Source organism: Malaclemys terrapin, chromosome 25 (assembly GCF_027887155.1).
Source record: "Malaclemys terrapin pileata isolate rMalTer1 chromosome 25, rMalTer1.hap1, whole genome shotgun sequence".
In the NCBI taxonomy this organism is placed as follows: Eukaryota; Metazoa; Chordata; order Testudines; family Emydidae; genus Malaclemys; species Malaclemys terrapin.
Window position 1 is genome coordinate 14,146,880 of NC_071529.1, and position 25,737 is coordinate 14,172,616.

The following is a 25,737-nucleotide window of genomic DNA, read 5'->3' on the forward strand; positions in this document are numbered from 1 at the left end:
CCAGGCTCCTGCCCAGGGTGGCTCATAGCACACGTTCCAAGTGGCAGCAGCCCTGGCTCCGGCGCCTCCCATAAAACAGCTGCTGAGCCCCCCGACACTGTCAAGCTGCACTGAGCACGGGGCCAGCACACAAATGCTGCTGCCTCCCACCGCACCGGGCTAACTCCCAATGGGGAGGGTTTGGGGGAACGGGGGGGTCAAGGGGTCTTTGCCAGTTGTGCAAAATGCTGAAAATCTCTGAAAAACATTCACTCCATGCCAGGGGCTGCTCTCTGCTCAAGGGGAGAATTGCTCTCCCATTGGTCACTGGGGAAAAGCATTTCCAGGGCTGTCACTGTGACGAACTTGGGCTTTGCAGACCCAGTGTTATAAAGGAAGGTACTTGCCCCCTCTCCAAATGGGCTCCCCCCCTGCATTCCACAAGGGATTACACCCCAACTTTCCCCCCATCTGCCCCTTTGTTAATTTTACAGCACCAGAGAGGTGCTTGACACATTCCAGGCCAATCAAACGCTGGGTCTCTGCCCCAAGGACTTGTCTAAACATGGATTCAGCTCCCTTCAGAGCCCAATGAAGTCACTGTCAGGGCTGTATGTGACCTCAGTCATTTCCACAACGCCAGCGTCAGGCTGGATAATTCACTGCAGGAAAGACGCAATGAGGACATCATTTGCATGTTGCTCTTATGAAGAGAACAAGGCACCAAATATTGGCAAGTGGCACTGACCCCGTTTAGATTTGTTGCCTAGAGGCAGCGGATGGGGTTGAGGCCTCTTGGCCTGGGGTGATTCAGTGTGTCCAAGCAGTTAGTATAACATGGATCTTGGCGAAGAGCAGGTGCAGAGCTACCAGTGAGGACAATACCTTCCTGAAACAATAAATACCAGCGTTCCTGAGCGAAACTGGGGTAAAAATCCTTTATTACAGAAATACAAAAATGGCAGTTAGAACGTCAGGACGTTACAAACACAGAAAATATTTACAGAGACAAACGCTTGAGCAATCCCACTCAGCACCATGGAACTGACTCTGGGAAAAACACATTGAACAAGAACCAGTGGACAAATCCTCCAGTGAATGCCTTTTCGGGGAAGAGGAACAAGACACTTCCCAGCTCCTTCTGGCCATTAGATGTCTGTGGCAACTGGCTTCAAGCTGGTATCCTGGACACCCCGATTCCAGGCACTTTGATCCCTGACAAGCTAATGGGTGGCATGAACAGGCCTGACACTCACATTCCTCAGCTGGGCACTGGAGAAGTTAGTGGGAAGCCCCTTGGCACCAGGGCTGAACTTGTTTCAGACGTTGACGTGGCAGTCGGCTAATATTCCTACCTGGGACACCAGCAGCACAGGAACCTAATGGCCAGTCTGCCATGGGGGCACTGGAACAACCATGTTCCTTCTCAATGTTAAGGATTTTCTTTGGCCGTAGCCAGTATTGAAAGCGTCTCCACAGCCCTGCGCTGTGCTCCCTCAGCACCAACGCCCCCACTCCACCAAGGTCGCTTGCTCCCTCAGCACTGGGCTCAAGCACCCAACAGGCACTTGATGTTGCAGTTTATTCCTGGGGACAAAGGGCTCTTACCTGAGAAGCGACTGCAGGGCTGAAGACAATGGAGGCGGGAACACAAGTCCCTCCTCCAAACACAGAGTGCGGAGCGGGCACAGCCTGAGCCGCACACACCTTCTTCTCAGGGCAAGTTGCTCCAAATCAGACTTAAGTGGCACAGCTAAAAACTCTGAAGGTGGCAAAATGTTGGCCACCAAAAGAGCAAAGTGGGGCTTGGACTGAACTGACAGATTGTGAAGGAACGAGAAGGGTAAAACCAAGAAAACCTCCCTCTGACCAAGAGGTCTCACCTCACTTTGCAGCTTGTATTTTTGAATCTCTTGTGGTTGTTCAGCCTAGAGACTTGCAGTAAAACATTTCTACAGGTACTTTAAGACAAGCAAAAGAGGGAGCATACATGAAGGGATAAGGTATTTGGTGGGCTTAAAAGTCTGCTTCTGCACTAAAATGACCATGAAAGGCCAGGGAAATTAGCTTCTCCAGCTAACTGGCTATAGGATTCTCACCCACTAACTGTACATGCTATTGCTGCTTGATTCTTGCTGGAGGGGGTCTTGTTCCAACAAATGGAAATGGACTAACCTGGGGCGGGAAACGAGATCAGCACACACATGCAGCGGCACATTTTGGGGCAAGCACTAATTATTCAATAAAAAGATTTCCTGGATCGGAGATCTGCAATTCTCTGGGGAGAATCAACAGTGCCTGCTGAGAGCTCTGCTCCAAGAACGAGTTTGTAAATCAATAAGGTCAGCATTTTAAAATCTTCATATTAAAACTCAAAACATCTCCTCCTCCTCGGACTCTTCCAGGTAGTGAATGGGCTTTCGAGCACGTCCAGGTCTGGTGCAGGGAGCAGGCGCCACTGGGCTGTCCAAGTGAGATTCTAGGTCAATATGAAAACTCTCGTCTTCCACCTTGGATTTCTGGGGGAGAAAACAAACAGGTATGTAGCATCTGACACCTCTCTAGTCACTGGGCCAGGGCCAAGGAGTCCCCAGAGCAAGTCGGCTATACAAGGATGTGTTCTCAAATGGCCTAATGCTGCCCCCCCCCTTTGCACTCCTCTGGTCCCAGGGCTGGTGCCCAGGCTCATGCCCGGGACCAAACCAGCATTTTGGGATTGGTGCAGCTTAGCAGCATCCCAAATGTACCTGCTTTCCTCTGGCCACACGCCCCAAGGCCAGCAGCAGGAAGAGGTGTGACCTGGGGGCTCCTAGAATGACTGAAGTTACACTCGATGCCCCAGAATGAGCGCTTGCCTTCTCTAAAACAGGCATGGCCGGGGGCACCTCTCTGTGCCTGTGCGGGGCAGAATACGAACCTTAACTATAAATGACTTCGGGGGCTTTGACCCAAAATCAGAATCTGAATCCGAGTCTGAGGCTGGCTTCCTTTTGGTGGTGGTTTTCTTCCCCTTGGCGGGGGCCAGCTTCTTACAGGGCGCTATGTCAATGCTGGAGTCTGAACTTCCTGCCTTGGCTGTTGCTGTCTTGGAGGATTTGGGTGCTGCCTTTTTCTTGGCTAGAACGTCCATGATGGAAGGCTGCGTATCTGAAACAGCAACAGTTGCAGTTAAGCCTTTGGGTTAGTTACTTGCTTCCTGCAAGTTTCATTTCCAGCAGAAATGTAGTGCTGTCACATGCCCTTGTTTCTCTGCTGGGTTCTCTCATGCACAGGACGGACATGCAGGGACCTCTATGAAGCCTTCTCTTTTCTTGCTTCCAAATTCAGATGCTCACCCTAAAAGCACGTGACTCAGGCTCTAGGCTCTCACGCGGCGTTACGCAGAGCTGGAGAGAGTACACAGTAGTATGCCCAGCAATGGAACTTTTCCTTAAAAATGACAGTGACTAAAGAGGCCCTTTGCCATAAACTCCAGATCCTTTTCAAAATCATTAAAAGCTCAAGTCAACACTCTGGCCTCACCATTGTTTCCAAATACATTAGTAACCAGTAACAAACAATGTTAATGATTTTGTGCAGCTCTGAAAGACTAAACTTCACCTACCCTTAGTGGCACTGGTGGTTTTCTTGCCCGCAGCAGGTTTTCTGGGTGCAGCTTTTCCCGGCTTACCAAGAGGGGCAGAGACAGAAGGAGCTGAAGAAGTTTGACTCAGATTTTCAGAATCAGTATCCTGGATTTGAACTTGAGTAAATAAAATCAACAGTGAATTCAACAGCCAGGGTCTTACTATTTCAGTCTGACTGTAAATACAAGATTGGAATGAGCTCATTTCTGATCAACTCGAATTGTAAGAACGAGATCCACTTTCAGTTCTGGCTTAATCATGAAGTCGATTTGACCTGTAGAGCCAGACTAGAATAAAAGCAGCTCACTGAGGCCAGCTCTCCTGACTTCCTAATAACATCTCACAATAAGGAGATTTTTCAATTTGTTATAACCTTTCTGCTTTGTCCATGTCTAGCATGTATTGAAACACGGTAGGGTGGCCACACGCTTTAAACCAGTCTAGGGTGTTAAGGCAAACCAAAGATCTCATTCAGGGCATATACTTACTAGAGATAGCACTTTGCACCTGTTGTGGTTTCGATTCTTCTTTAGCTGCCTTTTCACTGGTTTTCCTAGAACACAACCCCACAACATATCTTTGAACTCATGTATTAAACAATTCATCCACAAAGCAAAAAATGCAGCTTGTTATCCAATATAATCCACTGAGCATAACTCAGCAAACCCCAGCTCTAGGCACTGTATACAGAAAGATCCTCACTTGGGGGGCCCTCTGGCCTCGGGAGCAGACTTCACTGGTGAGTATGTTTCTGAGACAAGATCCTCTTCGCTGACCTCCTGAGACTGAGGATTCCCATCTGCGTCAGTGAGATCCGAATCCGAATCCACTGTGTAATTGGTTTTTGCTAACAAAAGAAAAGAGACGCAATTCATCTGTTAACTGTACAATTCATCAGACCTCTTTATGGGTTTTGTAGCATGTATCTCAATGATCTGTGTCATGTTTTACCTACAGATGTTGAAGGTTCTGCCTGTGAGAGAATCCAATGTAATGGGCACAGATCTGGGCTTGTTAACCAACAAAAGAGTTGATTTTATAAAATACTTATGCTGCAGTTAAAATAAATAGCCACATTTCTCAGGTTATTCAAGATTACTACCCCTTCACTTTTGCCCAGTACACCAGCGGTACGACCAATAGAGCTGCGATGTGTGACTGAATAATGGAATTAACTAGCTCTTGTGTATAACATGATAAATGATCAGCTTAAAAATTGCTTCTTGCTGGGATCATCTGACTGTGGGGCCTCTAAAATTGGTGTAGCCAAGCCTTAAGGATTCAAGTTCCATTTTACCCTTCATTAAGTGCCCATTTTGGTGCATGTGGCATTGCTCACCTGCTGTCTGGCGAATCGGTCTCTCTCTCGGAGGGGCCACCTCACTATCACACTCTGAATCAGATTCGGAGTCAGACCAGGGATTTCGTTTCTTCTCTTTCTTTATTGGCTTGAATGGCAAAGTGGACTGTTTCTTAGTACCTGAAAGAGTTGGATACGCACAGAGGTATCAGCTAATCTACATGTGCACTGTGCACTCAGAAGTCCAAGTTAAAGTCAGCGGTAAAGCACCTAACAGAGCAGCTTCTGGCTTTAACATAGGAGAGACATTCTGGTCATGCCTCCAACCAATGATGATTTTGCACATCCCTCACCTAATTCTTTTGAGCATACTGGTCCCAGATTCCACCTCCCATTCCCAGCCTCATTTCCCATTGAAGGGATTACATGGACAAAATAGTTACCTGGCTCAGTTTTAAATTTCTTTACTAATCTTTGTTTAAGATTTGCCGGTTTCTTATCTTCTGATGAGTTTCCTTCTTGATCCTCCTCAAGTTCCATTTTTTCAGTCTAAAGAAATAAAGAGATGTGAGAGCTCTGCCAGGCTCTTCCATATTTAAAATGGCTGAATGCAGATAAAAAAGATTAGCGTTTTTCCTGGGATGAACTAGCAGTGTAAAATACCACATTGCAGTACATGAAGCAATAAACGGCTGGTCTGGTTAGGAGCAGCCAAAGCAGATTAGGTGTGATCATTCTCCAAAGCAGACGAGTATGCTAAACAGCAAGAGCCAACCATTACATACAAAAAACCCCATTGCCCTGCCCATTTGCCAGAGCTTTGCTGCCTTTTTCTGTCCCAGTGGCATCCCAGGAAGGGTGTGGAGGGCTGCAGAGCTGAGCAGGGTGTGTTTAAAAACAGAGTGCAGGTTAATGGAACATTTGTTTGAGGGAATAGGCTGTGTGGGAAGGCGCCATGAGATTAGCTACAGGGCAAACAAAAGGTGAGGGGATCATTTGTTTTTGTAGGTGGTGATTGGCTGAATTGTATAACTACAAGCAGCCATAGGAAAAGGTCGAATCTGGTTTAAATTAACAAAGTACAGCATAGGCAAAACTCTGTCCTGGACTCTAATATCCACAGCAATGATACACTGAGTGACCAGAAATAATGTCACTGGAAACGCAAATGCCAGTTTGAAGAGATGAACTTGCCTGCAGCACTGGTCTCTTACAGAGTTCCTATTCAGCGGAACACACCAGTTCAAACACGTCTCCAATGATTCCAGGGACAGGTTCTGTTCTCTGCTGGCCTTGGGAGCCTCATCCAAGCTTACCCCTAAACTCTGCACAGAAGCGTAGCAGGCTTCTGCTGTGCAAGGTCATGTTCACCTACCCAAAATTGCAATTTCAAAGGGAAGGCTGGATGAAGAAGGATCCCAACTAAGAGTCCTTTCAAGTGTTTTGTTTTACCTTTATTTTCTTTTTAGTCTTCTTTTCTGCATCTGCCTTCATCTCTGCAGTTACTCGAGGGATAACTCTTCTGCCATGTGGTGAGGGCAAAACTTCAGCCAGTTGCAGCTTCTTCACCTTTAGTTTCCCCCCTTTCCCTTTGAGAGCTTTGCCAGCTCTCCCACCCAGCTCATCCTGTTTTTCTCTGGCTTCCACAGCCTGCAGAGGTGATTGTAAAAAACCAAACCAGTGAGCTTAAGGAAAATATGCCTGTTCTACCAAGAAAAACAACCCTTTGCAGATACTCGGTGAATGACTCTAGACTCTAATGACTCTATGGTGCATTTCCTATCATCTGATGACGTGAAGCTTCCACAGACTTGTCTATTTGCAAGGTACTATTTAAGCCACAGCTGCAGTTCCAGTTACTCTGAGAATAGAAGGAATTGGTAAAAAAGCACAGCAGAGCAACCAGAACTGAAATGGACAAAGCTGCACATGTATTGACTACAATCTGGACATGGTCTGACCACTCAGACTCATCTTCCTGTCTGCAGTATCCTCTTCCAACAAGCTCTCTGCTCCAGGCCTTCCCTTACTACTTCATAGCTCTGGCATTCCCTCACCTGTCCCAAAGTCCCATCTCATTGCCTCCCAACAGCCACTGTTCCTCGCCGGACTCTCTGCTGGTTCCAGCTCTTTGCCCCAGGGCAGGGACACCCTGTCTTACCCAGCAAGATGGAGAAGGCTGGGGCCTACACCTCTGCTAGGGAGAGATCAGGCTCATATGGCACATTCAAGTTATGTTCTTTAGGTTTCTGTGATGGAAACAAAGCAAATCGAGATCTTACAGCTGTCTGCACTGAACATCTACATACCTCAAGTTCTTCAATAAAGGCAGCCAGGTCTTCCTTCCACAGATCTGAGGGACTCTTACGTTTTAGATTTTCCAGCTCCGTTTCCTAGAATGAGCCAATCAGAAAACATTAGTTGCTCATTTGAATTTAAACACCACTTCACTTTCTAGCTTTGGAAGAACAGAACCAAGCAGCATACTTTGTTATCTCTCTGCTTGCAGAGCTCATCTTTCTTCTCTTTAGTCAGGTACCAGAGAGGCATGTTTAGCAGGTAGTTGAAGTCTGGGCCGGAGACTGCAGCAGATTCGTTATCCTGCTCATTGTCACTCTCTTCCTCTTCTGCACCCTACAGAGAGATTTAGATACTCAACTTCTATAAATAAGTTTCCCTAGAAAGAGGAGGACTGTGCTCTGAGACAACTTTCTCAGCTGGACTTAGACTATGGAACTCGGTGCCACAAGAAACAAGAATGAAAGAGGCCTCATCGTCTTCAGAACGAAATACAAAACTTGTGTTTGGTTTCGCTTTCCCCAAAGGATCCCACGCACTAACAAACGGGCTAGTTAAACCTATGTGCTGGAAAGGAACAGCTCATTCCTCTGGCGACTTCTGCTTTTAAATCCTTGGGAGGGCTTCAGATACTAGACAGACAAGTTACCTTCTGCTGAGATTCTTTCCAGGCCTTCACAGGATCAGATTCATACCCTCTCTGGATAAGGACCTGAATTAACTCCTTCTTGGGCTTGTTTTCTGTAAACAGACATTTCAGTTAATGAAACCCTGAAGTTTGTGTTGCACTGGCTGAGAATGGGCATTACATTTACCATTTACTGCTCCATGAAATCGTAACGTTGGGAAAGATCCTGGGCCAGCACTGAGGGCACAGATAAGAGTCAAAGACTAGCTCAACGGGATTGTAACAGCTCAGCATCCCACAGGGCTCTACGAAATAGTCTCTCCATCCCTACTGCAAACATCACCACAAAGGAGGCAGAGTAATACGTGAATGAGCCTGCAGCTGTACTAAAATGTAGAGCCCTGGCTGATCACAAAGAGTTGTCAGGCTGCCAAGTTGCTACAATGCTCATGAAAGGCACCTGCCTGAGCACTTTGCGTATTTGTACTTGGTGCATTTCAGGGGAGGAGAAAACCATTTACCAAGGTTGGTTCTAGATACGAACTCGGAAGCATTGCTCTTTAGGAAAATGCATCTATGTACATCTTCCGTGGATTTGGTTACGTTCACACACTGAAGTACATCCTTTTGGATAGAGATGGCAAAGTTGGTCGAGGTTTGAGTTTTGGGAGACCCAGAAGAGCTGTTTTCTGTTCCTAGTTCACAATTCTCCCAAATGCTGTTGCATCTCCCCAGGATTCCAAATGTAAGTCCAGTCAGAACATAACATGGAAATACAGGGAAAAAAAACTTGGGCTCAAGAATCATCCGCTCCAACTAGAAACAGAAAAGCAAATATTACCACTTCCCCCTGCTCAATTTTAACCCAACTAGGTCAGACGTTGGTGGGCTGTTTTTGCTAAACAATTGCTGGAAAATCTTTCAACCTCTGAACAGAATAAACAATCCAAAAGTTATGTAACATCCTATTTTGAGGACTGCATACTGGAATCCTCAGTTCAGTAAGACTAAGCAGACTGAAGCGGCTTCCTGTGGCATTTCATCAAAAAGGGAGGATAGCTCCGGCATGAGTTATTAAAGGCAAGTTGAATAGATAAGAGACCTCAGGAGCCTGTCTACTGGCTTTAAAAAGGACATTTGACTAGAACCCAAAGCCACCACAGAGACTACATACCGATCACTATTATGCCCTCAATTTTCTCCAGGATGAAGCGAGCCTGGTTGTTGAGTTTTGCAGACTCTGCGCCCAGCATTCCTGTAAGCCACTCTTTTCTCAAACTATAATACTGGAGTCGGAGGTCAAAGAATTCTCGGAGAATATCCAGAGGCGTCTCATACTTCTTGAGAAAGCCTACAGAGTCAAAGAGAACCTGGGGCAGAGGACAAAGCCTTAGTTATGACTGGAAGATGACATTCAAAACTACTGAATTACGCTGAGGGGCACATTTGTCTTATCAGTAACATAGCAAATCAAAACATCAGTCATTATACAAACTACGCCAGCTTGCACGCAGGCCTATCAGGGATGGCCTAGGTATACTTAATCCTGCCTCACCGTGCGGGATAGACTAGACTAGTGGTTTTCAAACTGCTAGTTGCAGTACTGGGTTGCGGAATGTAAGGCAGTGGGTTGCGACGGCTCTGGTCAGCACCACCAACCACGCTGTTAAAAGTCCTGTCGGAGGTGCTACCCAGCTAAGACAGGCTAGTTCCTACCTATTCTGACACCGCGCTGCACCCCGGAAGCAGGTCTGGCTCCTAGGTGGCGGGGGTGGGTTGGTGGCGCATGGGGCTCCATGCGTTGCCCCCACCCCGAGCACCCGCTCGGCCAATGGGAGCTGGGGGAGCCCTCACCCCAACCCTCTGCCCCAGACCTGAGCCCCTCCCATACCCCAAACCCCTCATCCCCAGCTCCATCGGGTCACAGGCATCAACAATTTTCTTCAACTGGGTCGCCAGAAAAAAAAGTTTGAAAACTACTGGACTAGATGACCTTTGAGGTCCCTCCCAGCCCAACTGTTCTATGATTCTGTATAAGTCACCAACCAGGAGAGGTAGTTTTAGGATTTCAAAGCTTCTAGAAAAATACTACAGGCCCATGGGGCTGTTTGAAGGTTAAAACTTTGCGCTTTGGGATCTAATTGTTGCATCATGACATTACATTGTCACCCCCCATCATGTAATGCTATGTCAGTGCTGGCATTGTTACAGTATGGGAGTCTCCGGTGGATTACACAATATGGTAGGATCACCTCTAAATCCACACCACCTTACGCTGCCCCAGATATCCCAGGGTACACCCTGACTTTCCAAAGATACAGTATTTATGGAATGGCACTTTAAGATAGCAACATAAGAGCAAGGTAGAAAAATGAAGTGAATGGGTTCCATCCGGTAGGATATTGAACTCCTTTAAATCAGAGACTCCTTGTGATAATCTGTTTGCAGAGAGCTGGCACGTACCATGGAGTTGCAGGTGAGATTTGTTTGGAGTTTGAAGACCTTATGCAGCCCAACTGCCTCTGCCTCAGCCAGTTTTTGTTCACTCATCTTCACTAGAAACTTGACCGTGGTGTCTGTGTGATATTCTCTATAGTCCGTTATTAGTGGTGGAGTCTTCTCAGTGCCATTCAACATGGGCTCCAGCACCTGCTCTTTATAGGTCTAAGGAAAGAATTAAATCAAGTCAACTCCACATTCTCCCAGGCAGCAAAGCTGTGAACACGAACCATCCCTTTTTTGTTTTATGGGACAATTTAGCATTTCCTACCTGTGTCCATGTTCTGATTGGAAGCTCTGAGATCTCAATGGTTGTCGAATCCAGGATAGACACTTCCCCATTTATCAGGTATTGATTTGGTCCCAGTTCATCTATTGTACCCTTGAAGTTCTTGTAACTAGGAAGCTAAACAGTAAAGAACACTGGGTTCAGCTTATACTTTGATAAATGCGCCAATATTTGGTGGAGAATCTTAAGACTGAGCTGTAATTGATTTCCTAATGGATCTACTTACCATTGGCAAGGGCTCTTCTCCATCCATCAGGAGGCGAATATTATTCACAACTTCTCGGATATCAAAGTTGGGAATCCTAGAGGACCAGCCAGTGCCAATACCTTCTGCTCCGTTTATTAGTACCAGAGGAATGATAGGCATGTACCACTCTGGCTCTACGCGCTGGTTGTCATCATACAGGAACCTCAGAACACTGTCATCCGTTGCAGGGAAGATCAGCCGCGCCAATGAACTAGAAAGGACGAGAGGATTTGGGCCTAAGTTCTTGTGTTTAGAAAATAGAAACGACCAAATGAGTAATTCCAGAACCTCGGGCCAGATGTAGAAGATCTGTACAAAATTCAGAAGTCCTGGGAAGATTTCATGTTCCACGGGGTATCTTGCGTCAATGCAACAATCATGTATGAACTCAAGGAACACATTTACAACAGTGTAACAGAAGGTGTTACAGGGTCAGAGAGACAACTGCACCTTCACAAGGATTCTATGCTTAACTCTACAAGCACAGCCTCATTTCTTAACTGCTCCTCAGTTCTTGTTCCTCTCTCCTGCCCTCATCCCTGTTTCATCTCACTCGTGTGAAAGCAATAGCAAAGTGTAACTGATTTGAATCCAAATAAGTGTGATTCCAAGTCTCACTTGGATGCTGACACATAACAAAAGGGATAGTAGTAAAAGCAAGAAGTGTTAAGGGTAGCAAGAACAGGCTCTGATGCCAGAGCTAAAAAAGGAATGTCTTCTGATCACTGTCTCTCATTTTAGGTGCTTGCTGTCCAATCTTCAAATGCAGCCATCTAAGTCATGCCAAATGCTAATCTGACAAGCCATTACTACTGACCTGAGCATTGTGAAGATGTATCGAGGGCTGGCAGAGTCTTTTCCACCATGCAGCCTGGTACCGAACTGACCAATGGGCTGTAGCAGGTTGAGGTTATTGCTTCCCACGAAGTTCTGAGCCAAATTAATAATGGTCATCATCAGTGATGCCTGCAATGAAAACATAAATCGAAACCATACAGTGCAAAATTGAAAAGGACAGAGTCGCATGATCAAGTCATGGACGTGATGGAAAGGCAAGACTAGCATGGAAGGTGAGTGTGGTAGAGTCAAGCCAATAAGAATGGAAACTGATGAAACAAGATATCTGATTCCCACTATCAAAACTTAAATCTCAGATCCTTAGGAACAGACATTCTTTTATTCTGTCCCAAGTTGAGGAGGCAGAGGAAACTTCCTAGATTGCCCTGCAACATCTGTCAAAACCCCTCACTCATTCTAGGAATGCCTGTTTAATCCCCACCCTGCCCAACAGGAAAGCAGGATGGACATCTTCCTCTGCGGCTAGCACCAGTACACTTTGCCATTGATCAGCTGCAAGGCACTAAGGCTGAAATTCTCAAAGCCACCTAGCGGATTTCAGTGCCCAATTCCCATTCAGTTTAATGAAAATTAGGCATGTTTGAAAAAAATCTCAGCCTACATGTATCACTTTTACAACACACTTGGTTGTTACTAGCACAGTTTATGGAGGTAGCACTTGACAGAATACCCAAGCAGGGTAGACTGATCCAACAACCTAGGGTTAAATTCAGAGTCTAATGCACAAAAACCAAGCAAACTAACTTGTATCCATTCTGTTTGGGAGTTTTACCTCCACTATTTCCCCACCGTGCTAGGAGTTTCTTGAGTATGGAGTCAAGAGTTTTCCCCTCAATATTGTGCAGGGTAGGTTCTTACCTCACCATGATGGTAGGAGGACATCTCAGCTACAGAACCAGCCAACTGAGCAACCTTCACTTCCCGCTTGTCATTTCTTTTGAAACACGTGAACAGAACCTTCCTTTGACCTGGTTTCAAACCTTTATTGGGAAAATGACATTTGCCTTAGTGATCATTACAATACTGTGCTCTTACAGTGCCTTTCAGCTAAGGCCCCCAAAGTTATTTATGCACTTACACCCCCCTTTATAGTGAGAAAGACAGACAGACTGGCCCATGGATATAAAAAAAAATCAGCTGCCGATCTGAGAACAGAACCCAGAACTCCCGACTCTCAGTCCTGAACTCAAGCCAACAGACTATATATTGCTTCCCTTATAGTCATGCAGGCATTCAAATACTAAGTTCTTGGCAGAACATACTAAAAACCGCACCATCTAGGAGTAACTTACCATCAACCAGGGACGGAATGGATCTCTCATTATCGGAGTTTGAGAACAGGACCAGCTCTTTATGAATGAAGTCATTGTATGTCAGATAACTAGTGGATTTCCCATATACAAAATCCTAAGGACAAAAAAAGATTTAACTTTGCCTTAAAGAGCTCGTACCCACATCTTCTGTCATAGCAAGATGGCCTTGCTACAACAAAAGTCTGTTTTATATAGCTAGTTGAATCCAACTGTAGTGCTGCCATTTTCAAATGCTTCCTGCCATCACTATAAAAATGAAATTCCACTTCCCACAATCCAGTTTAATTTACCACTTCTCTATTTATAAAGCTATTTCCAGGGTAAGTGTTCTATGTCAAATCAATTTAATCACTGGTCAGCTGACATTGGGTCGACACAAACCAGCTGAGAGGAGGGGGCAGGGCATCTGTAATTGTCCTATCTCCTACTAGCCAGCTCCCTGAACCTATATTATACACTGTTCTAATATACCAAAATGAAACTGCACTCAGCCCTGGGGAAAGGGAAAGACAGGAAATTGCGTTCCTCAATGTATTTAAAACCATTCACCTCTGGCAGACCATGTAGCTTCCGTTGTCTTCTGCCTTCCATGAAATTAGTCAGCCATTCCTTCCGTTCCTCGATCTTCTTCTTGCTAAAGGCCTGTAAATTTGCAAAATGAAGAATCAAGTTTAAGACCATCTCTACTGGGCCTCCCCGCAAGGGACTACTCTTGTCAATGAAAGCAGTATGCAGGAGGGCTTGAACCAGAAGGAAAAAGCCCAACACTTGCTAAACAGGCTGGCTTAACAGCATAGCAAATGTAGTAACTTACTCTTAATCCTAACTAAAAGCTTGAAGGTATAAATAAACAATACAGAAAATATCATATTGCCTCTGTATAAATCCATGGTATGCCCACATCTTGAATACCATATGCAGATCTGGCCGCCCCATCTCAAAAAAAAATATTGGAATTGGAAAAGGTACAGAAAAGAGCAACAAAAATGATTAGGGATATGGAACAGCTTCCACGTGAGACGAGATTAATAATGAGGAACTTCTCAGTTTGGAAAAAAAGACTACTAAGGGGGGATATGATAGAGGTCTACAAAATCATGACTGGCACGGAGCAAGTTAACAAGGAAGTGTTAACAAAGATACTTTGTCTCATGCGCAAAGGCTTCAGACCATGTTAACAGAAAATACCACAGCACACTAAGTAACAGAATACTAAAAGTAGTAACAAGTCAGTAATTCTTTCAGGTTTTCCTAGTTACCAGGGTGATCGCAGCATCATCTTCCGGGCCAGAATACTTGAAGCCAATTCGATGTCTTGCCATATCCGCAAAGTACTCTTTAGCCTCTTTTGATGTGCTGGTACCCAAACCTGCAGAGCCAATACCAGTGAGTCCAAATAACATCTTGCACAAATTAAGCTACAGTTTAAAGAAATATTTCAGCAAGTCTTTAACTTCCGTGGTATATCCTGTAAACTTTTGATGACATGCTGCAAAGATGCCTTTATGAAAACAAACTACCTTTGAAATGCAAGGTACTTGTGCACAAATGTAAGGTATCATGAAATCCAAGAGTTAAGCAGAAGGTCACACACAGAAAAGTTCTACATTCAGTCTATCAATGACTTCCACAAATACCAAAAGCTATTATTGCAGGCTGAAGCTAATTTCTGATCAGCCAGCCGTGTTCTGCATCAGGCAACTGGCATTAAAAGATTCTGGAATCAGAATTCAGCGTGCACTGCCATCAGTAGAGCCGAAGGAAATGGATCTCACTTCCAGATCTCTACTGGCTCTGCACTGTGGACAGCCAGAATAAATCCAGTGAACTAAACAGATAGGACTGACACTTGAAGAATGGATACCTGTAGGATCATGGCTGCATTTGGAGAGGTATTTTTCTGAACAAATAGACTAAGTGACACCCTATTTAACACAGGTTTTTAGGTGCTTGCCTTTGCACATCTCCAGAGTGATTTTTTGTGCTATATTAGAGCACTTATATTTCACTCATGTATATATTTATCTGTTAATGAGAGAGCTCTTACTTGGCCTCCAAGCACTACCACACAGGGTTTATGACAAACCTTTGTAGTATTTGGTTTTCCAGGATTTGTGATTTGGAGTATTGTTTTTCCACTCTTCAAACTCAGGGATGCTGTAGAATGAAAACTCCTCCTTGTTTTTTGAAACCTAGAGGGAATGAAAATTATGATTGTGAAACCACATGTCGCTCCAGACTAACACTTTCCTCTACTTGTTTAGATTACTATCTAGGAAGCCTTTTACCTTTATGATGGGAGTAATAAATTCCTCCAGAAAACGGTGCCTTAGAAGAGATGGCCAGTTGTGATGGATGAAGTTAATCAACAAGCCTTTGATATGGGAACCATCTTGATCCTGAAACAGTTTTTTCAGAAGGCAGATTTTAACAGAGGCATGCTGGAAAGCAACTGCTCCTCAACCTAGCAGTATAGGATCCAATCCTTGGGCGATGCTTAGCACCCTCAACCCCTATTGAATCTCAGCATTTCCAGGGATCCGGCTCATGGAAACCAACCTGTGTGACTCTTTGGAAAGCAGACTATGATTTCCAGATTTTAGCATGGAACTTAACCAAGAAACGGGGAAAATGCTGAAGGACCATTCTTGGCCACAGGGTGCATCCAGGGACTAGTCTCTTTCCAGACTTCCCAATCTGCCTGGCACAGAGCTCAGCACTACAGAGCAGCAGCAGAGGGTGGAGATACTTCCCACTGCTTTATTTTGTTCCATGTTAGGAGAAGGAAGTATGGTGGCCCCAGGACAAAGTGGAAGCTGTTAAGAGTGTGTGATAAGAACACATGGATAACCAGAGTCAGGTAAAACAGTGCTCATGGAGCAATGCAGACCCACCCTGCTTTATCTGCTAGCCATATTTTCTCTTGTCATTTAGTAATTTTTTCTGATTTTAGAAATATTGATCTTTAAGTGAACCTAACCTGATCTGTCATAATCATAATTTTTCCATAGCGAAGGGTCTTCAGCGAGTCTTGATCGTCATAGTTCTTCTTATACTGCAAACCCACAATCTTGATGATATTGTTGATTTCAGCATTTTCCATTATCTGAAAAAAGATTGCACCAAACAAGGACTTACTTTCCAGAACACACATCATAGTTCATGTAATTCAGAAAAACAAAGGAAAAGGCTCTGGGTCAGGCAGGCCCTGCTGATTGTGCTTTATTTTCTCATTGAGTCTCTTTCCTCTGGTTTGAAATGTACTATTGTTCAAACTGATGTCTAGCGCTTAAATTACTCTAAGACGTTTCAAACAGATTTCACACTCCAGATCACAGCTACTATCCTTCAGGCAAAGCACTAGATAGGACTCACTTTCTAAATCTGTCAATGCTGCTCCTTAATCAGCAAGACAGGCTGATGGTGAGACTAGCCTCAAATATTTATTTAAGATGCCATTACTATAGTTACATTACACTAGGTTTCCACCTAGAGTGTAAGAGTCTCAGCTCAGAGCATATTTCACTACACTTAAAGCATGCCATGTCTTTAGGAAGTAGTTATTTCCAAAGGCATTCCCACGAACCTGTTTATGAGAGGCTTCTCGTACGTTGAGCATTTTTCCACGAAGGGGGAACACTCCATATCGGTCTCTCCCAACCACTCCCAGACCAGAAACAGCCAGTGTTTTGGCTGAGTCCCCTTCTGTCAGGATAAGTGTGCAGTCTGTGGAATTCTTACTACCTAGAAAAGCAATTCATTTCTCATCAACATCTTGATTAAAAAAGTCAAGTCAGAATTCACACACTTCTAGGAAACGTGCTATCTGTGGAATGAGTAATTTTAACATGCACACTGATTTAGTTGGACAGCAGTTGGCACTTGTTGACAGTCAATGATTTCAAGAAGAGAAAATTTAATATAAACGACATTTCACACAATTTTTCTGTTCTCAGTTTAAATAATTTCCTGTAGCTGACGACTGGATAGGATTTTTCTCTTTTGTTTGCGATAAAACATTTGCTACTGTGCTTGAATGAAATGACTGTTCTTAGAAATGGTCTACAACATTTACCAGCATCATTGGCATCATCCAGTTTAGGAATTCCCTTAATCCTGGTGTGTTTCACAGCTGAGCACTTCTTATTCAGCTGGTTCTGAGCTTTAAACTTTACCCAGTTTAGGATACTTTCCACAATACCACAGCTGACTGCCTGCAATACAGAAGAGTCAATTGTGGAAGTTGTCTTAACCATGACCTGACATATTATATTCTTTTCACTGTTTAAACTGAAATTAGTTCATATGTACTATATTCACCACACTCAATTTAAGAGGCAATTTCACAGATGCCTCTAGCTGACATGTAATTGCTGCACCTTAATACTTACACCTTTGATAAATTTTTCACTCAGTTTGCAAGTTGAGCCAAAGTTCTTTGCCTGCAGAGTCATATTTTCCTTAGTCTGAGAGTCAAAGGTTGGGTTCTCAATCAAGGAGTTCACAAAAACCCACATGTGGTTCTTCACCTGAAATTCAATTTAACAATCATGACAAACTCATACAAACACATCTCATCCTACTAGTGTCGCTTTCAGCTGCTTCCTGAAATTATCTGCCAGCATTACACACTGAAATGTAAAATCTGCTCAACTACCAATCGGTAAAGAATTAAAAAAAAAATTACTAGATGTCTAGGATTGAACAGAATTAACGGGCATTTTCACAGCAGTACCAATTAAGATTAGAGTAGGTGAGATAGCCAGTGAACACTCATGATTGATTTTATATTTGTTAGGATTGTCAAGAAAATCACTGGCTGTTTTGCTACACAGATATTCTCCCAGCAAGTCATTTTCCTAGTGAAGTTCAATTCTAACTGGGCACACTAAAACTGAAATACATTGTATACACTGTGGACTCTACACTGCCCTAAACACATTATTGTGTTCTGACTCCAGAGGGTGTCAGCCAAAGCTGTTTCCCAGCTGCTGAATAAAGAGCAGATAGCTCACTAAAACCGGAAACTCCGACTTCTATATTTAATGCATTTTACCTGCAGTATTTCCTAACTTAGTAAAAAAAAGCTGGGTTTATCAGTGATCAAATGAATGGAACAAATATCCTACAAATTGCTGTTTCAGTTCACAGTAGCATTGCAGTTTGTTTTTCCACCATGCAAATTGTGAGATTGTACCTGAAATGGCTTCACTCCAACTCCACCTTTGTTCTTCTTCTTCACAACTTCAATGAGTTTATTTACAATCTGGTCAGCTACATAGTCAACATGCCTGCCACCCTAGAGAGAAAGGACCAAATAAGAGCTCAAGCTTCAGGGAAAGGGTGAAACTATTTTGTATGTTTTAGTCACCAGCCATATGCATTGCAACTACATATAGCCTTTGCATATTAGGCAAATTAACGATTTTTCACTGATTATATATATGAAAAATGCCAAGATAGGCAACAAAATTAGTAACAAAACCCACCATTAGCTAATCTAAATGTGGTAAAGGAAAGTTACCTTTGTGGTGGCGATGCTGTTGACAAAACTAACTTGCTGGAAGCCTTTTTCACTTAAAGTTAAACACACCTCCCAGCGATTATTTGCCTCCTCATGGATAACTTTAAGTGCATTACCAGTTTCATCAACCTTGTCCTTCACGTAGAGGTCCACATAACTACGGAATCCTTTCACCTGCAGAGATAAATGCAGGCAGCTTGTTGACAAGAGGTTCAAATGCTCCTGCTCAGAGTACACGGAAGAGTCACCCGTGAACTCCATTCCCATTATCTAGACAAAAATCTCACAGCTTAAGTGGAAGGGAAACATATAGGAATTAATGTTTTTGGAACAGTCACTCACAGGCAGCCTCTTTCCATTTAGGAAGACTTTGACATCTTTTGTGCACCCAGCAATATCATATGCTCTTCGCGACATCAGTGCCACAATGTCCTTGTCCAGACTTGTCATTTTAAACTTAGACAGATCAGGTTGGAAAGTGATACATGTATAATCTTCTCCATCAAAGTATTTCAGTTTCATTTCACCAGCCTTTCCCATATTGTCCGTCCAGGTCTGGGAAAGAGAACTTTGATAAGATGCAAATTTCAAATACATGAGTAGCTAGCTGAATTTTTTAAAATGCAGACAGAATTTATTACTAAGTTTAACAATTGAGGGAAAAACTCCCTTATATGCTGAACATTAGTTTGTTTGTTTTTCTGGTCCATTTATTCTTACTCTAATAGCTGATTTGGGATTTTCAGACAAAACTTAATTCAATTTATAGGTCAGTACAGTGACTGACTGTAGGCCAAATTTACCCCAGTTGTGACACTTGGATCTAAATCATAAATTGCACCCACATATTATGGGAGCAAATTGAAGACAAGTCTTCAGAAATCTACCCCTCTAGAATTACATCCTACTGAAATAAGCAACTGAAGCCATGCAGATCATCCATACCTGCTTAAATAGTTTCTTGTACTCACGACATGCAGTTTCCACTGTAAATTTGGTACTGAATATGTTGCATAATTTGGCCCCATAACCATTTCGACCACCTGGAATTATAAAGCAATCATCCCTTGTGTTATGTGACTTTTATGATAAACCCTTTAAAAAGTGTACAGTATTTTAATAGGAATTCAGGCACTTTGGTATGACCAAAATGTAGGATAAAACACGAAGCTGTCCTATGCACATGGTATGTAACTTAAGGCTATGTTTCATTGGCATATTGATCTTTCACAGGGATTTGGCCCCTTTCCGCATCACAGTACATTATCTGCTGGAAAGTGGGGCACTGGGATACCCTTCCTTTAAGGTGGCTCTGGAGCTCAATTTTTAGTAGATTATAGGCAGCAGGTCTCTGATAAATTTGGAGCTCCCCCATTTCTACGTTAGCAAGAAGGTGGAGCACTCTAGTGGTTTTCAACCTTTTTTCATTTGTGGACCCCTAAAAAATTTCAAATGGAGGTGTGAATTCCTTTGGAAACCTTAGACAGTCCGCGGACCCCCAGAGGTCCATGCACCACACGCTGAAAACCATTGCTCTATTCAAATTATTTTTGAATGTTGTCTGAAAGGAGTTTCCCACTCTTCTTCCTCCAATTATTATTATTATTTTTGATCCTCCTTTCTACCCTGTCTCTATTGATGAGAAAGAAATCCACTGCTTTCTGGGCAGCAGCAGTGATAATGACAACGATGCTGTGTTTTACAGCCCTTGTGTGATGAAGTGGGAATGTTCTTAATGTTTCCTCTGAATACTGTAGGGGTGCCTCAGTTTCCCCTATGCATTCCTTAAGTCTCTAGGTGGTGGGATAAGGGGGTGTAATTGTTGCAAAGGGCCAGTGTACATAAATGGCCGAAACTCTGTCTCTTGGCAACTGATGGCCTAGGCCCGTCCCCCCTGCAAGGTGATAGCTAAAGGTGTTGGAGAAGGAAGGAATCAGATGACCTCCTGGCCTGGGAAAGGGACAAAGCCCAGAGGAGGAGGGGCTGGAGAGTGAGTCAGTTTGGAGCTGGCTGGGGACGTGGAGTGAAGTGCGGACGTGGTTGTCTGGCTCACTGCCCCCCAAAATGGACCCAGCTGAGGGGTCCTGTTCTCTGTACCTACAAGCTCTGTTTTAGACCGTGTTCCTGTCATCTAATAAACCTCTATTTTACTGGCTGGCTGAGAGTCACGTCTGACTGCAAAGTGGGGGTGCAGGACCCTCTGGCTGCCCCAGGACCTGGCTTGGGCGGACTCGCTGTGGGAAGCGCACGGAAGGGCAGAGGATGCTGAATGCTCCAAGGTCAGACCCAGGAAGATGAAGCCGTGTGAGCTTCTTGCCCTAAAGACAGTCTGCTCACAGAGAGGAGACTTCACCAGAGTCCTGACTGGCTTCAGTTCCCGAAGAATGGTGGCTCTGCTCACTGGAAGAGTGCCTACCATAACTGAACGTTCACAACCCTCTGAAAAGGACTCCCAGCAGAAACTGAGTTTGTGGTTCAGTGACACTTGAAAAGGACTTGTGAGTTTCACTGCTGCTCAGAACAAGCAGCCGATAACTAAATCTGGATAGCTTTTGATCCTCTATTGCCAACTCTTGTTCACACACACTTGGGTAGTTCAGTGATCAGCTGCACAAAAAATATTTTCCCGGCTAATATATGGAATTTCTGACAATCTCCTACCTGTGACTTTCTTTTCGTCGTCATCATAATTGCTGGAGGTTAATAGCTGCCCAAAGATAAGAGCAGGTACATAGACCTTCTCCACTTTATGTTCTACAACAGGAATACCTTTCCCATTGTTCCATACACTGATTGTATTGTTCTCCCTGGAAAGAAAAAATGTTTCCTGTAAAAGTGAAATTGACTGAACTGTGTTACTTGTGGAATGAAAAATGTCATATGAAGTCTTTCAAATCCCTTTGGGAGATAATTTGTTCAGAAAGGGCTCTAAAACAAAGAGCTTTTAATTTGCCATTGTTATATACACTCTCCGTTCTTAGATGTTGGAAATAAACTCATTTTTTCAATGACAGGCAAACACCAACCTTTGGATTCTAGTAGTGTAGATTGGTCAGTCATTTTTAAAAGGCTGTTTTAAAATGCTCTTTCAAGGCAATACTAACATAGGTCAGATTTCTGGGCCAAATCAGTTGGCAATGTACATTTAAATTCTCTTGATTTATAGCTACTACTTTTACTTTACTAATAAGTCTTAGCAAAATTGTCAAATGCCTTAAGGCCCAAAATTTGACCTACCCTAAACTTTTATCTAGTGTGAAATATTCTTTGGATTCAAAGTATCTAATCTATATTTTTAATTACATCTCCTGCTAAGGGGAAAAAGCCACCATTTTGGCAGAAGCAAAGTTTCTGTTCAGCAACTGCAGAAACAGTCGGCAGAGGGAGCACAAGTAAATTAAATCCCCGTAGTCTGATGTGCAGACACAGTTGATGACATTAAACATGCCAAATATTTGTGCTCTGTGAGAAAAAGGTGTGTGTGTGTGAAATAAATTGAAAAGGGCAAAACAGGTAGAGAATAAATAATAAAAGCAGAGAATTGACCTGAAATCACCACTTTGTGGGAGAACCAGATTAGGGAAAACACAAGCTTTCACAGTTGGTTGATGAGCTGGAGAGTTACATTTGGTCTAAGTTGGGTGAGCTACAACAGTGTTTCTCAATCTCTTTGATACCAGGGACTGGCTTGCTGCCTTTCTAAACTGTGTCGGGAGATCTCAGGGACGAACGCCAGTCAGACCAGTCATTGAGAAACAATGGGCTACAACATATAGCTCTCTTTACTTATGCCACTCTAATAGAACAGCATCAGAAGGAGAAAATCCTTGAGTCCTAGAATGCTGAGCTACTTTCCCCATATTGGCACCTGAGATGGGAAACCATTGAAAAATGAAATAAGACTTACGGATCAATTGTAATTTTAATGCAGGACATGTTTTTATCCCTCTGCTTGTTGTCTGCAGCATTGACTAAAATGGAGAAAGGATTTTAAATTTACCAAATTACATTCTCAGATGAGACACTTAAATTTGAGCTGCTTATAACAAAATTAAACCCAGAGTATTCAAGAGAACAAAATATACAAATTCAGGAAGAGAGGCTTCTGAAAATCAGCTTGGGTGTCACAGATTTTCCATGTTAAAGAGGCAGTTTTCAGTTGAGTCACACTAAGAGTACAAAGTGGCATTCTTTCAGAGGACACCTCAGAATTTAGAAACATTAATTTAAATCACTATCATACATTACACTCATTTTTACCCAACACAATTATATTGTTTACCAAGCTAGTCAATGGATATTATTTGATCAACCACAGAGCTGGTCAAATGATGCAAAAGTTATGAAAATGTTGGTCCCGGATTCTCATTTAACACATATAGCAGCCACCATTTGTTTTCAGTGGAATAAACTGCTAGCAACTGAACGGTCATCTCTCAACTTACCTAGGATTTCATCAAAGATTTTATACAACCCAGGGACAAAAGTCACATCTCTGCAGCTGAGGCCCTCATCTTCCTCATAAACCCACATTTGCTGAAAATAAAGTTAAGCAACGCTGTTGTTAGGTTTACCCAGGATTTCCTGATCTGCCAGTTACACACCAAAACCACATCGCTCTCCAACTGGGTTGAAAATGTTAAGGCTCAGAGGGGGAGCCGTGTTAGTCTGGATCTGCCAAAAGCAGCAAAGAGTCCCGGGGCACCTTACAGACGTATTGGAGCATAAGCTTTCGTGGGGGAATGCCCACTTCGTCAGACCCATGCCAGGCATCGGACGAAGTGGGGATTCACCCAGGACAGCTCATGCTCCAATACATCCCCGAGTCTAGAAGGTGCCCCAGGCCTCTTTGCTGCTTTTAAAATGTTCATGATTTTCCCACTGATGTCCAGCCATGAAGTACCACTGCCCAGGCTCTAGTTGGTCCTGTGGTTTCTTTCTGAGGTACAGCACCGGGGCCAGGCTAGCAAGCCGGGTTGACACCCCCACTAGCAGACCAGGGGGAAAGCTCCCGTTCAAGTTTGCAGTGGGCCCCGTTTGCCCCCTTCCAGTCCCCAGGGGAGGGCGCCCCGGGCACCGGGTCTGGGCTGAGCCCCGGGTGCACGGCGCTGCACACAGGGGCAGGGCCTGGCGCGGTCACCTGCGTGACGAACTCCACGGAGCCGATGTAGGAGTCGGGCCGGAGCAGGATGTGCTCCAGCTGCGTCTTCTTCTGGTAGATCCGCTCCACCGACAGCCGCTTCTGGGCCGCCGCCGCCTCCTTCCCGTGGCCCACTCGGCGGTTCTCGCTCACGGGCTGGTTGGGAACAGAGAGACCCCCCCCCGCGGGCGTTAGTCGGGGCCCCGAGCGCGGTGCGGCCGGGACCGCCACGGGCCCGATCCGCGGGGAGGGGGCGCTGGGGGGCACCCCGGGGGGAGGGGCGCGCGCGGCCCCCCCGACCCACCCGCAGCGGCGACGGGGACTCGCCCGGCTCCATGGCGGCGGCGTCGGGAGGGCAGCGGGTCCCGCGCGCTCGGACAGAGGGTCCGTTAACGGCTGAGCCCGAGGAGCCCTTCAAACCTCCGTCCAGCCCGCCCAAAGCCCTCGGCCAATCAGCTCGCGGCGCTCGCTCCCGCCCCCCACCAATCGCCGCTCGGACTGCGGGCAACACCCACCAATCACAAGAGCCCGGCTCGCTCAAACCAGCCATTCGCACGCCGAGGAAGCCGGAGAGAGGCGCGGATGGTTTTCAAACGCCACCAATCCGCTGGGACAGCCAGGTGACTGGCAGGCGGTTGAACCAATAACAATGAAGCAAGGAAGGGGAGCTAGGTCTCCGGCCATATAGGCATGGGGTCAAAGGTCAGGCTCAACCTTTGACCCCCCCCAGGTCCCCATGTGCAGCAGTTGTGAGGGGCTCCCACGTGGCATGAGGGGGGCACGTGGTGTTATCTCTGCCTGGGCCTCTCCAGCCTGGCAAGGCCTGTGTGCCCAGTGGGGGGGCCCTGGCTGGCCTGGGCAGGGCCCAGAACACTACCCCCGAGTGGGGCGCAGCCTTGGGGCTTGTGGGACTCACTCCTGAGCCCAGGTGCTGCCTCCCCTCGCCAGAGCCATCCCCATGCTCGTCCCCCCCACCCTGAGTCGCTGCCAGCGTGGGGGGTCCAGGGCTGCGATGCAGAGAAGCCGGCTTGTAGGGAAGGTGGCGGCCTCTGATCATGCTGACTGGCCAGGTCCACCAGCAGGCGTTCCAAGGGAAGTGGTGGAAGCCCCGGTTTGTGGTGAAATTTGAAACTGGACAAAGCAGACCCAGGAAGACAGCAGAACCCAGTCCAGTTTGGAAGATTTTCTTTTCATATATAAGGGCTGGAAGCTTTATTTTTTGAGAGAGATCTTAAATTCTGCAGTAATTCCTTCCTTTGCCTCTTTATTAACAGAACACCTTCTACTGTTTGGGGAATATTTTAAAAAAAATTCTCTGTATCTGCTTTCTCCTTTAAGTTACTTGTTTACTTTTTGCACTTTACTCTGTTTAGACAGTGAAACCAAAGTCGTCAGGATCACGTTTGTTTCTAAGCACTTTCACCTAGTACAACTTTGTAATATTTTGCTTGTTTAAATAAATAAGATATAATGGTAATATCAGAAATCCTGTGTCAGTCCTGGCTGCCCACAGTCTTTGCACAGACCAAGGGGAGTTTTCCCCTAGTACAGACTGAAGGTTTGGGACATTTACCCACATTTCTGTCAAAATGCCACATTTACCGTTAATTTATTATCAGGGGGATTCGTTCCTGCACCAGCACTAGGGCATATGAGAGGTAGGCTGCCTTTTCCCTGTTCAGAAGGTATTGACGGGTCAGTTTAGTCCATGGCACAGACTAGCTCCTCTGGGCTCGTGGCAGCCAGGAATCAGTGGGATACAGGACTGCCCTAGCAACCCCTTCTCCTACACCTGATCTGCCCTTTCCCTCCTCCAAGGCATCCCCAGCCTGCCCCCTGCGCTGGGAAGGGGTGGGAGTGGGGGTCTTCTGCAGGTGTGGCACACAGTCTGGCGCCTTGGGGAGAGGGTCCCTGCTCCGGTGGTAGGCACAGGGGGACCTCACGTACACCTGTTCTCTGGCTCCTTTGGGGCAGCAGGGCCAGCACAAAGGGACTGTCCGGCAGTGGCAAATCTGCCCTTGCCTGGGAACCTCTCC

At 45.1% G+C, this 25,737-nt stretch overlaps 1 protein-coding gene across 1 annotated transcript; it reads right to left on the minus strand.

Moving 5' to 3' along the window:
• Positions 1–903: 903 nt before the first annotated feature.
• On the minus strand, positions 904–24,117 carry TOP2A (DNA topoisomerase II alpha). The gene is made up of 35 exons (XM_054014667.1): positions 24,006–24,117; positions 23,702–23,857; positions 23,007–23,097; positions 22,469–22,532; positions 21,223–21,368; positions 19,507–19,604; positions 18,904–19,116; positions 18,562–18,735; positions 18,235–18,336; positions 17,429–17,566; positions 17,113–17,251; positions 16,624–16,781; positions 16,018–16,143; positions 15,326–15,436; positions 15,124–15,229; positions 14,297–14,406; positions 13,587–13,679; positions 13,017–13,131; positions 12,583–12,704; positions 11,684–11,832; positions 10,846–11,077; positions 10,602–10,736; positions 10,295–10,495; positions 9,006–9,201; positions 7,853–7,944; positions 7,393–7,539; positions 7,215–7,298; positions 6,358–6,555; positions 5,349–5,454; positions 4,945–5,085; positions 4,308–4,452; positions 4,094–4,158; positions 3,584–3,721; positions 2,897–3,126; positions 904–2,498 (listed from the first exon to the last, which is right to left on the minus strand). Exons 1-35 carry the CDS (start codon positions 24,036–24,038, stop codon positions 2,352–2,354), a joined length of 4,701 nt encoding a protein of 1,566 aa, XP_053870642.1. The 5' UTR covers positions 24,039–24,117; the 3' UTR covers positions 904–2,351.
• Positions 24,118–25,737: the final 1,620 nt, after the last annotated feature.